We start from the raw sequence: 13,451 nt of genomic DNA on the forward strand, positions 1-13,451 counted from the left end.
GTCTCCTCTTCCTAGAGGTGGGACATCTTAGGGAATCTCAGTGAAGTCCATTGAAGAAAGTTCATGATAGCCTGCCTTCACAGTTTGAGAAATTCCATGAAAGTATTATACATGAACAAAGAAGACGGAACTTACACATGGATGAATCTGATAAATGGTAAGCTAGAGTCTATAAGAATTTGAGTTTAAAAGGCCAGCCAAAAAGACTGAAGATTAGGAAATAGTACCTTTTGTCCAAGTGAAATCTACAAATGGTTGCCAAAACACAACAAACAAAACAAGAATTGTTAGGAGTAATTCAATTCTTTCTTAGATGATGAATGTGAAGGTTCAGAGAGTGTGTGTGTTTTTGTGCGTGTATGTGTATATGTGTCCTATATTTATTGAATGGCTCAATTTCATAATACTTAAGTATCTGGAAATGTAACCTTTTTGTCAGTCACATACCAGAGAAAATTGTGAGTATAATAGAAAAAGTAATTTCTGGAAACTTTTTTTTCCCTTAAAATTCCTCAACCTCTATCAATGTTAAAGAGAAACATTATTCTAAAATAGTCTGATTTTGTTTTAAAACTCACTATCAGTGCTTGCTACAAAAAGCTGGTCATATACCATTCCTTTGGCTGTAGTTTTTAATCTGATACCAGTTCTGAAGATTTTTGACAAATTTTGTTAGTGTTTCAGATGATTTTTTTTCTTTTAGTCTATTTCTATTGCAAAGAAACCAAATGTAATTAAAAGAAACAAACAGCTAAACCATTTATTAGTGACACTAACAAAACCTAAATTCAATTAGTCTGCATGTTATTGCATTGGTTATCTTAAGGGAATAAATGAATGGATTTACAGAGAATATAACTCAATTCAACTGGCACGTTGGTTTCCAGCATAATACACAACCTCTTTCCTCTTCAAGAACAACATGCTTCCAAGATACCCATATCATGAATAGTAAGGCGACAGTGACACCATTAGTGACAAATTTATTCTTATTTGTTCAACACTGCAGGTTTTGTTATAAGAATATGTAAGGTGCAGGAGATAATGCTTTATTTTTTAAATAAGATCGAAAACTACTCTTCTCAGAAATTTTTAAAATTTAAATATTTGAGAAAGACTTGTTGTAAGCTTAAAACAACTTATTTAAATTATGTAGAACAAGGTTTGTTCATGTGTCCATTTATCACTTAGAATGTTTGAGCTTATCTAAGACGTGTTACCCAGCGGAGAGAAGTTTGGGTTTATAAACAAATGATCCCAATCTTTTAACAGTTTACTTGATTGTGCTTATTTTTAAATATGTTTGTAAATCAAAGCATATCAGCCTGCTGAGTTTCCTGAATTGCACAATTTCTTTTCCTCAAAGGATACTGTGTGAAACTGTAAAGGACTTCGTTGCCAAGGTAGAGAAGGCACATGAAAAAACGTTGGAAAAAGCTGTTGTAGCTGATGCCGTGGCCAGTAAAGTAAGTGGGACACGTTCAGGGCATGAATTTTTTTTACTGAAAATGTTAACGTTGAACTGTGTTTTACAGCAAAGTTGGTTAATGGCTTTCCTGCCAAAACATTGTAAACCAAGAGAAAAATTACTTCTGAACCAGATATGAGGGTTTAAAATATTCTATTTTATGGTTAACCCCTTTAATACGTAGGAAAACTGCATTGCTGAAGACCAATGATCTGAATTTGATAACTCCTTTTTCCCACCGATTGACATTTTGAAGGAGAAATGCACCAGCATCGAGTCACGTGGGGGAAGTGCTGGGTGCCTGGTGTTCCAAGGGGAGACGAATGGTTTTCCATTTCCAGACGGACCTTGGCCACTCAGGTTCCCTCCCAGAATTATTGCTCGGATTCCCCAGACATCATGGTCCTCAGCCTCTTTCAGGGTTCTGTTTCTTGTTTTGCCTTTTTCTTTATAGATATTTTTTTCCCTCTGTGAGCTTTTGGATCCTGAAATAAGAACAGTTTACTGAACCTTAAAGCTACTGTCTTTGCTTTCATTTGTTCAGGACAGGGCATTCTAACAAAAGGCGTGGCTCTCTTGGGCTTTGCAAAGGAAAGATCTCCCCCAGTTCGTGCTATAGATGATGGCTTTGAGTGGAAGGAAAAGAAAATAGAAATATACATTGGGGGCAGGGGGTGGGGAGGGTATAGCTCAGTGGTAGAGTGCATAGCATGCACGAGGTCGTGGGTTCAGTCCCCAGTACCTCCACTACAAAATAAATAAACCTAGTTACCTCCCCCAAACAAACAAACAAACAAACAAACAAATATACATTGGAAGTTTTCCGTCTCTTTCTCTTGTTTTTCTACTCTGTGGAGAGCTTCAGAAAACAGAAACCCTTTGTAGTCACATTTTTTATTTCTCTTAACTATTTCTGCTGTAACTTTGTCGTGGCAGTCATCAGACAAATAAAGGGAGGCAGAAGGGACTGGAAATTGTGTGGAGATAAAAGGTATTTTAGGCAGTAGCATTAACAGTTTCAGTCCTAAGTGTTTCTTTACCCTTAACAGTCCAAGAAAAACAGAAGGAAACAAGGGCTGAGTACCTGTTTGTCTTTCTGCATCATTCTTCTTTATCCTGTGCATATTCCTTTTGCTCCTTCTTTGAGCCAGTAATCCCTTAAGAGCTGTTCACTCCTTTGTAAACCAAAGCTTTGAAGATGAGCTTAGAAGACTTGGCCAGACTTGGCAGTTTGTGCTCAAAACGGTGCCGTAAGTTGATTACGTTAAACAAAAGTTTATGCAATGTTTTGTATAATGTATAGCAAATTTTGTATAATGGATAAATTGTTCATGTAATGTGTCACTTTATGGTGAAGCTTTTGCTATTTTGTTTTAAGAAAAAATAGGTTTAGGAAAGTTGTAAAGATGTTCACCCATGAAATGGTGTTTGAATACTGGAAGTATAAACCAGTAAATTTAGAGCTTAATTGTGCTATTTAAAAAAATTATGAATTATTTAGTCCACAAGTTGTCTGAAGTACAATTTATAGTAGATAGCCAATCTGTGGTAAACATCAGTGTAGCATCTTTCCTCTAAAATCGAAAACCATTAAGTTATTGTCTTCCATCTCCACTAAACGAAGATTGATTCCTGTGTTTTTGTTTTTCCGTAGTGTTCGGTCCTCAATGAGAAGCTTGAACAACTGCTCCAGGCTTTGCACACAGATTCCCAGGCTGCTCCGGCTCTCCCAGGCATCGGCTCTCTCATCGTGGAGGAAGATCCCGTGGAATCTTCCAGCGAAGAATCCTTGTGTGAAAGCAAGGAACAACTCTTGGATGACACTGCGAAACCTTCCTCCCAGAAAGCCGTCAGACCGAGGGAAATAATGCTGCGGGCAAACAGTTTAAAGAAAGCAGTGAGGCAAGTCATTGAAGAAGCCGCAAAAGGTAAACAGTCACAAAATCAGCTTCTGAAGAAGTTAGCCGCTCTCCTGTTTGCAGGGCAAGCACAGTGAAATTTTCTTATTGGTAAGACGGGACACCCTTAAACAAATCTCAGAGATAAAGTACACTGGAAACATAAAAATAAAATGGAAGCTTATCTTTAAATAATATTCCCAAAATTAAAATCTTTTTTTACTAAATGGGAATCTAAGTCTTAAAGAAAATCAAACCTCTAAACTACTTTGAACATATTTTCTTAATATTGATTTCCTAAATGTTTGTTGTTTTTTTTAAGAGTTCATAAAATTTCCATCTATATTTTAATTTTTTTATATTATTATAATGTCTGTACTTCGAGAATTTTAGTAGTAGACTAAAAGTTAACTTTAATATAAATAGTTAATATCCAAAAACCTTTTACAGCTTATAATTGGACTTGTATTTCATTCTCTAAAATTCTTGTATTTTATTTTTCTCTTCTGCTAAAAATATAATTTTGATAATTTTAAATATTTCCTTTTATAATCTCAGACATCAGATGACTCCAAATTGATTGTTTATTCGTGAATATGAAATTTTGGGGGTGTATATTTCAATTTTCCTTTCTTAAGCATATTTTAATATTTGTGGATTTTTATTTTCACTTGTCCAAACAAATTTCTCTTCTTACTGCTTAAAGTTATGGATGAGCAGCCAGTGCACTCCTCTGAACCAGTTAATCAGTCATTCGATTATGATAGCACGGAAACTGATGAGTCTAGAGAAGAATCAAAGGAAGATGATGCAAAGGAGACATTAACTGGTAAGAAAACTATGATAAAATTATTTTGGAATTAAAATGTGATTCTGCTTTCAGTCTTTGAAAGGCTTATCAGTTTGAGATAAACTATTTGTATTTTTAACAAGGCTTTCCAGAAGTTAAAGCTTAGACATTCATGAATGCTAAAATAATGAAAGTAACATTATTTAGATGATTGTCAAGTACACTCACATCCCTTTTTTATCGTATAATCTGGAGATCATCATAATAAACTAAGGATTTGGGGACCAAACATAGCTAAATATGTTAATTTTCCTGAAGAAAGAGGGAATAAACACGTAAATCAGCAGATTTTAACCTATTTTAGCCCTCAAATTCCTTTGAGAATTGTATGAAAGCTGCAGGCCCCATCTGCATAAAACTTGACATTTAAATTATTTAGCAGTCTCTTGAGTTCCATTGATCAGCCGAGATGGTTGATAATCCTTATCGCCAAATTAAGCTTTGAAACCATAGGACATCTAGTTACAACCCATCTCTCCTGAAATTATTTTTGCCAGGAAATTAATACGTAGTTGCTTGAAGAATATTAACTGTTTCTCTACCTTTGAAGTTTTAACTGAAGATGAATTTATACTTTAATATTTCATACTGTATAAGGAAAAAATTAATGTGTTGGAATAAAGCAAAGCAGAAATGAAAGTATTAATGAAGATGAGAAGATAATATGAAAGTAATTACACCGTGCTAACAAAAAGCCAGTACTATTATATCACAACTGTGTGCAATCATTAAATTTTTGCTTTTACTTTCATGACATATAAACTTGAGTGGATTACTTAAGTTCTCTGAGGTTTCCTCATTTGTAAAATGGAGATAATAACATACCTACGTGTTGTGAAGCTTAAATAAGTTAACGTACGTAAAGTGCCTAGAATAACACCTGGTTCATTGTGCTGTGAAGGAATGTTTGCTGTCATTATCACTGTTATTATTACTACTATTATTATTATTATTATTACTACTACTATTTCTGCTGTTGCTGCTACCAATTACACTCTAGCAGAATTGTCCTCCTTAGAAACTTTGAAATTAGACCTTAGAGACCTCACGTGCCTGGCATGCAGACAGTGTTTGCATATTCTGCAACCTTAGCCCCTTTAGATCTTCTATGTATCTATTTCAGCATACAACCCAATTCTATAACCGTAGACCTTTTAGACCTTAAATGTCGCGGAATATAATCCAATTTTATAACCCTTTTGACAGATGGTCCTGAACCTTCGGATCACTCATTTTCACTGCATTCCACCCTCGTGGTCAACTCTAGTTATTAGAAAGGTTTTCCTTATATTGAGCTTTTTATTTTCTTCCTCAAATTTCTTGCCCATGTTTACAGTTACTATTAATAAAGTTTTGTGTGTGATAACAGTAATGACTACTGGCATTTGTGTAGTGCTTTATGGTTAGTTTAAAAGCAGTTTTATACATATCATTTCATGAAACTGAAGATGACTCTGCCATGTGGCAGCCCTTAAATGATACTGGAAACAGCTTTCATGGCATCACATCCGCTTCCCGCACCTTATATCTTCTTTTCCAGATTCTCTCCCTTAAATTGTTTTACCAATCTTTAACTTGATGATTTTAGACTTTTTGTTTTTCTGGTTGCACCCACTTGGTCAATATGATGCTCCATTAAAATAGCATGCCCCGTTTTAGACAGAATTCTCCAGATGTTTCTGTAATGTAATGACACACTGATATCCAGACACTGCTCATTTCAGACATAATGAATGGCTCCCTTTGGAGGATTGATTTTTCAGCACTCATTGGTAATGGTTTTCCAATCAGCTACCATCCCACTTTACTATACACCCATGAATTTAACACTTCCATTGTAGTCTGCAAAAGAAACTAAAAAACATAAATATAGAGATGTAGATATTGATACTGAAGTAGGCATAAATTAAACAGTTCTTTAATGGTGCAGTATTTGATCTTATTTTTTGGCTGGTAATCCAATTTAGTGGGAATTAGTAGCAGTAGAAGTGTTTCTGTATTAATCATCATTTTTTGAAGCACATTCATTGTATTATCATTTGAATTGTGTAATAATCTGTATGTCTGAGATGTGTGAAATACAGTACATCAATATGATCTATGAGATGTTATGTTTAAGAAGAACTGTGAAACATTAATTTAGTCATTTGCAATGGAACATCAATCTTAGTCACTAGGACACTCTCTGGTTTTTATCAGAGATGAATATCAAAAGGTTGTTTTTATTAGAAATTAGCTCCAGGCCTCCCATCTGTCAAAAAAAAAAGTGGCTGTTCTGGTACTTTCTTTAATGCAACTGGACTGTTTTTGAACAGAAAGATGAGAGGGTGAGATTAATATAGTTTGTTTGTAATTAGTCTTAGGGAGCATAAAGATAATTAAGTTTTAGAGTATTTTTAAATTGAATTTGAGGATTACTGTTTTTTTTAAACACCTGCCAACTACTCCTAAATTAGTTAAAGATACTATTTGCTCTCCATTAAATTGCCTCCATTTAGATAGAATTAAATCCCTCTTTTTGTTGTTTACTTTGAGAGTAATTCTGTTTCAGAATAATTTTTAAATGTGTTGAGCTTTTATAAGACTATCATAGAATGATTTTGGACAAATGATTGTCTGGAGTGAATAATTAGTTGAGAATTACAGAAAAAGCATATTGGTTTCATTTGAAAAAATCATATTTTTCCTACTATGTATAGAAGAAAATACTAATATTTCACTATTAGCTCTGGGAATTGCATTGATTAAATTTGATCATTCACCCAACATTTATGAGAAAAAGATTGCTTTGATAGTATACATTACAACACATATGTTCCATTTTCAAAAGTTGTCAGGCTTCAGAATTCCTTTTTCTGTAAATATGGATTGCTCACATTCAAAGGATGAGTATTACTGACCTTCAGTTATGGTAGGCATCTATTTGCTATTGATCTATTTGAAATGAGAGATCAAGACATCTACTTGTGGCAGATTCCTTCCATATAGTAAATTCCAAGAAAATGGAAGAAAAGTGATAAAACAGTAGGTAAACACAATGTAATATTTTCAGTTCTGCTGATCAATTTAAACATGTAGGAAATTATTTTATGTCCTAAGTGTATAGGGACTTGCTTATTTTTATAACTTTATCAATGCCTCTCTTTACCCTGGACTTTTTGCCAGCAGTTAAAACTGCACCTCGATCTCCAGATGGCCGGGCAGGACGTTCCCAAACTGACTCTGGCCCTGGTCCAGCTGTGGCAGCCAGCAAAGAAAACCTCCCTGTGCTCAATACCAGAATAATCTGCCCAGGTAGTACAGATTCGGAAACATGGTGTATTTCAAAGTATTTCTGTGAAAATGTATAAGTACTCATTTTCATGAAGTATAGAAACATGTTCTCAAAGACAAATATTTCTTTAAAAAATGTTGTTGGTACTCTTATCAATCAGAATGCAGATCCTTAGACTTTGGTATATAAAAGAATTACCTAGGAAGTATTAAAATACAGGTTCCTGGGCCCTTCCCTAAGAAATTTTGGTTGGGTAGTTCTAGAGTAGAGCCCAGGAATCTGCGTTTAAATACTCAAGGTAAGTTTGATCCTATATTCTACTACCTTTACAAGATCAACACAGCCTTCCTCTTAGTTTTACACCACAAGTCTCTGTAGTTATTTTTAGACTGGTAATATTGCTTGATTTTGGACCATCAGAGGCATCTATTCAGCCCTGATAAGGGTTTGGGATTAGGATAGTATTAGTGGAAAACAAAGAACTTATGTGGAAGGGGAGGGCGGTAAATGTAGATGTCTCAGAGGTCTCCTGCAGTGCCAGTTGTTTGGCTAAGTGAAAACTTTCCAGATTCATTGCAGAGTAGACTGGAATCCAAAATACACCTGGGAAATCAGTCTCTCCTACAAGTTCTTTTTAAAGGTGAATCACAATTCAGTAATAATAGTTGGAGACTTCATTATCCCACTTTCAGTAGTGGATAGAACAACTAGACAGAGATCAATAAGGAAATAGAAGACTTGAAAAACACATAAAACATGTATACTGAATAGATGTCTACAGAACACTCCACCTAACAAGGGCAGAATATACATTCTTCTCAAGTGCAATGCAACATTCTCCAGGATAGACCATACATTAAGCCATAAAACAATTCTCAATAAATTTAAAAGGATTGAAATCAAGCAGAATATGATCTCTGACCACAGTGGAATGAAATTAGTAATCAATAACAGAAGGAAATTTGGGAAGTGCACAAATGTGTGGAAATTTTGGTCAAAATAAAAAATCATAAGATCAGTGAATAGAATTCAAAGTCTAGAAATAAACCCCTACATTTATGGTCAATTGATTTTCAACAAATGTGCTAAGACAATTATTCAATGAGGAAAGAATAGTCTTTTCAATACATAGTACTGGGACACCTAGATAGTCACATGCAAAGAACTATGATGGACCCCCTACCTCACACCATATATAATAATTAACTAATCACAGATACAAGACTGAAATGTGAGAGCTAAAAATGTAAAACTATAAAAAGCCAACATAGATGCAAATGTTTATAACCTTGGATTAAGCAATGGTTTCTTAGACATGACTCCAAAAACACAAACAACAAAAGGAAAAAAAAAAAAGGTAAATTGAACTTCATTAAAATTAAAGATTTTTGTGATTCAAAGGGCACTATTAAGAAAATGAGATGACAACCCACAGGATGGGAGAAATAGTTGCAAATAATATATCTGATAAGGGACTAGTATCCAGGATATATAAATAAATCTTATAATCAACAGTAAAAAGATAAATATCCCATTTTAAAAATGGGCAAAGGATCTGAGTAGACATTTTTCCAAAAAGATATACAAATGGCCAATAAGCACCTGAAGAGATGCCCAACATCTTTAGTCATCAGGGAAATGCGAATCAAAAACACAATGAGAGACCACTTTAGACTACTGGGATGGCTATCAAAAAAGACAGATAATAACATATACTGACAGGGACATGGAGAAATTGTAACTTTTGTACTTTTGTATTTTGTATACTGCTGTTTAAAATGTAAAGTGATACAGTCATTTTTGAAACAGTTTGGCAGTTCCTCAAAGAGTTAAGCTCAGAGTTAACCTATAACTCAGAAATTCTACTACATATATACCCATGAGAACTGAAAATATATGTCTACATAAAAACTAGTACATGACTGTTTATAGCAACATTGTTTATAATAGCCCAAAAGTGAAAACAACCAAAATATTCATGAATTGATGAGTGGAAAAATAAAATGTGGTATATCCATATAATGGAATATTACTCAGCCATTTAAAAGATGAAGCATTGATAAATGCTACATACAGCATGATTATCCTTGGAAACATTATGCCAAGTAAAAGAAGCTCAACACAAAAAGGCACATATTATATAATTCCACTTAGATGAAAAGTCCAGAATAGTCAATTACATAGAGAAGGAAAGTAGTTTAGTGGCTTCCAGGGTCTTGGGATAAGGGAATGGGGGAATGGAAAATGACTGCTAATGGGTATGAGGTTTCTTTTCAGGGGTAATAAAAAGGTCTCAATTAGATGGTAGTGATCATTGCACAACTTTGTGTATAGACTACAAACAACTGAATTTATACACTTTCAAAGGGTGAATTTTATGGCATGTGAATTATATCTCGATGAAAGTACTAAAATAGGAAAGATAAATCCAGAACATGTTTGATACTGGAAAGACTTCCATGTCTAGAAGTCATATTTCTCTTCAAGTCTGGGACCCCAGGATGAAATTTTCTGGGCTGAAGCTGTAAATATGGCTAACCTTAAGATTAGAAAATGTTATACTTTTCTGTGGGGCAGCTGGAATATGACCCTTCACCTCTTCACACTGTTCTTTTCTCTCACCAGAATGGTTGTTTTATTCATTTATTTACTTATTTAGACATAAAGGGAACTGGCATAACAAAGTATACCACTGCATATTCAAAACTATGAAATTAAATGACAGAATAAAATTCATCTTGATCATTTGATAATCAGCTAAACTTTGTCACTAAAATAATGACCATCTTCTAAGAGGAGCACATTGTTGAGGAAAGGAATGTTTGCAAAAGAAACTATTTTTTCCCTAATTTCCTGGTGTTTCTCAACTGCATGACGTATTTTTCTTCACTATTCTTTCTTTTCCATTTATTGGCTCTCTTAGGCCCCCCTGTTCCTTTGTCGTGTCTCCAGACTTTAGTGCTTCTAGCTTTAATATTTGGTTTGGTAGATCATAAAATTCTTTAGCTTTGAATACCGTAGTTAGTGGAAAGCTAACTACTTGTTGAAATAAATCAGACGGTTTGCATATACAGAGGTAAGGTAAATGCTTCATTTTTTTAATGTTCAATACTATATTCTTCTGAAATTTACGAATACTTGTGTTTAATATTCGATTACTCACTCTTGACACCAGCACCGAGTTTTCATCTTAGTTTGTCAGCATTTTCACTTGAGTATTAGTATCTTTGCTTTGAGAATACGGAAGTGATAACTCCATGACATCTTGGGTAATTCAGCCTTTGTTGTAAATTCCTTACAGACTTGCTATCTTACTTGCTAATACGAAAGAAGTAATACTTACTTGTTGAAGTATAGAATCATTGATGGGAAATGAGAAACTGTCTCAAAGAGACTCCTATTAAGGTCCTCACCTGCTTCATTTTTTTATGACGATGTATAGATTCCAAGAAGCATCAAAAACCTTGTGTTTACCAATGTCATAGTTGTTAGTCTTGATTAATGAGAACAGACTCAACTGAAAACCATGCTTTGAGAGCAAGGTGTTTCAGGTTAGTTCTAAAAACAATGGACTGGCTCTTTCTGTTTTCCTCCTAACATGTGATCCTGTATTTTTTTTTTCCGGCCAGGTTTAAGAGCAGGACTAGCTGCCTCAATTGCTGGGAGTTCTATTATTAACAAAATGTTACTAGCAAATATTGATCCTTTTGGTGCAACGCCATTTATTGACCCAGATCCAGATTCAGTGTAAGAAATACTTTTGCAAATATTTTGTTTTTGGCTTTTCTTGTTTCTGTTTTATACAAATAGCAACATTTTAAATGCATTGCAATAAATATGGTTTCACAAACAAAAAGGATCATCAGAAAATCTCAAACGTTGGTAATGATGAGAACATTGACGCATTTGAAATACGGTGGTTTGCATGATCTGTTCCTGAATCTGAAATTGACCTTCACGTACTTTCTCTTATTATCATAGAGATGGATATTCAGAAAAATGTGTCATGAACAATTACTTTGGGATTGGATTAGATGCGAAAATTTCATTAGAATTTAATAATAAGAGAGAGGAGCACCCTGAAAAATGCAGGTAATTTTGGTAATAGTAATAATGCAATTACATGAAAGCAGTCTTAACTTTAATTTCATTTGTTACCTCTTTTGCTCACTCTACCTTTAAAGAGTAAATGAATAAGAGTTCCTGAAATTCTCTGCCGACATTTGTTTTCAGGAGCCGAACTAAAAACTTGATGTGGTATGGAGTCCTTGGAACCCGGGAGTTATTACAGAGATCATACAAAAATTTAGAACAGAGGGTTCAACTTGAGGTGAGTTCGTCTTGCAGTAAAGACACTTCAGATTCTCTGACTTGTTAGGAACAAAAGATGTATTTGTGGGGCTGATTTAGCTTCAATTTGTCTAGAATAGTGTTTAAACCCTATGGTTTAAAATGGAAGTGGTTATCAACTCTATACCAGAGGAGGTGTAGACACTGGATGTGAGTGACACACTTAATTATCATTGTCATCAGATCCTGAAAATGGGGGGCCTTGAGGGTACATATATATAGGATAGGATTTTTAACAGATTTTTCCATTTAAGCTTCCAAATTCTGGCCCAATTCTATAATGTCTGACATTTCACAAATCCCTGAAGATATCATTCATAGTAAATAGAACCTTTTAATTTAAATATATTTTTGTTCCAATTATTTCTTACAAGTTAGTAAAATAAAAAGAGGTTTTGAACATTTAAATTTTTTAATTTTTTTTTTTTTACTAATTTATATAGAAAATTAAAGACAGCAAAAGTTATTTAATCTCCTCCGGTAATAGGAAAAAGAAAATTGGGGACATTGCTCTGAAAAATCTACTAATTTCTTTGTTTTTTTCTTTTTTTTGTTTGTTTTTTGGGGGGGTGATTAGGTTTATTAATTTATTTTAATGGATTTACTGGGGATTGAACCTAGGACCTCATGCTTACTAAGCATGTGCTCTACCACTGAGCTATACCCTCCCCCTACTAATCTCTTTGAATTTTATTTTCTTTCATCCTTGATTCAGGGCTCACTGTTTATGCTAATAGGCATGTCTTTCCTATCTTGTCTCTTTTAATAACCAGATACTTTAAATTGAGTTATACACTTCATACAGAAACGTGTACAAATCTTAAGTCAACAGCTCAATGAATTAAACAGAGCGTTACTATTTTAAGTGTTATCTTAACACTGGAATGTGAACTAAAGAGGTGCCTGACTCATTCATTATCAACTAAATGTCCTTTACAACTACATGATCAGCTGGTCTGATTTATCATTGCTTGCAAAATTAAGATAGATGTTACTGCCTGAAAAGGTATAAAATCAGGAAGGTTCATACTTCGTGAATGCTCTCCTTGACAGCCTCATCCCTCAGGCAGCTGGGTTCTGTACATAGCTGTTCATTCTCTTACGCCTATACCCTACTCAGCCACACTCTTTAAGGACAGGTAGGAAGTGGTTTTCAACTTTGTTATCTTGCACAGTTCCTGACCCTGACTTGAGAGGGAAACAAGATAGGTAAATGATCATTTTACTATAATTTGTTAAGTGCTGTAATCAAGACCCATAGCTGGCCATCTTTAAGATTTAACAGGACTATCTGGAACAGATTGACTGGGTTGCCTTTGTTTCCGGAAGAGCTTTCAGCATTTCAGAAATACTATTTCTGTCCTTTTCTATTGGTGGTCCAAATTCTGAACAATATCTTAGACAGCTGCTTTGTAATCTCCATTTAACAGAGGTTTTTTATACCTTTTGAGCTGTGGACCCCTTTGACATGCTAGTGAAACCATGGGCCCCCTCTCAGAATATTGTTTTTAAATGCATTATATAAAATAGATAGCCTTACAAAAGAAAATATTGAAATAAATTATCGAAATATTTTTAAAGTGTTATAGAGTAACACTTTAAAAGTATGAA

The 13,451-nt window shown here is 34.3% G+C and overlaps 1 protein-coding gene across 8 annotated transcripts in view; it reads left to right on the top strand.

Annotated features, from left to right (window-relative positions):
• Positions 1 to 13,451, top strand: part of DGKH (diacylglycerol kinase eta) — a 154,193-nt gene that overhangs the window by 107,568 nt on the left and 33,174 nt on the right. For 5 of the 8 annotated variants that reach the window (XR_010383610.1, XM_031466059.2, XM_031466063.2 and 2 more), the window contains exons 15-21: positions 1,367 to 1,466; positions 3,123 to 3,396; positions 4,073 to 4,195; positions 7,382 to 7,510; positions 11,120 to 11,237; positions 11,472 to 11,582; positions 11,724 to 11,820. Coding sequence is in view for 7 of the 8 variants with exons in the window: in XM_031466059.2 (XP_031321919.1) it covers positions 1,367 to 1,466; positions 3,123 to 3,396; positions 4,073 to 4,195; positions 7,382 to 7,510; positions 11,120 to 11,237; positions 11,472 to 11,582; positions 11,724 to 11,820 (952 nt within the window). In the remaining variant the exon portion in view is untranslated. The remainder of the gene's footprint in view (positions 1 to 1,366; positions 1,467 to 3,122; positions 3,397 to 4,072; positions 4,196 to 7,381; positions 7,511 to 11,119; positions 11,238 to 11,471; positions 11,583 to 11,723; positions 11,821 to 13,451) is intronic. The other 3 variants (XM_031466062.2, XM_031466067.2, XM_031466064.2) reach the window with 2 other exon arrangements.

This window comes from Camelus dromedarius, chromosome 13 (assembly GCF_036321535.1).
Source record: "Camelus dromedarius isolate mCamDro1 chromosome 13, mCamDro1.pat, whole genome shotgun sequence".
Lineage (NCBI taxonomy): Eukaryota > Metazoa > Chordata > Mammalia > Artiodactyla > Camelidae > Camelus > Camelus dromedarius.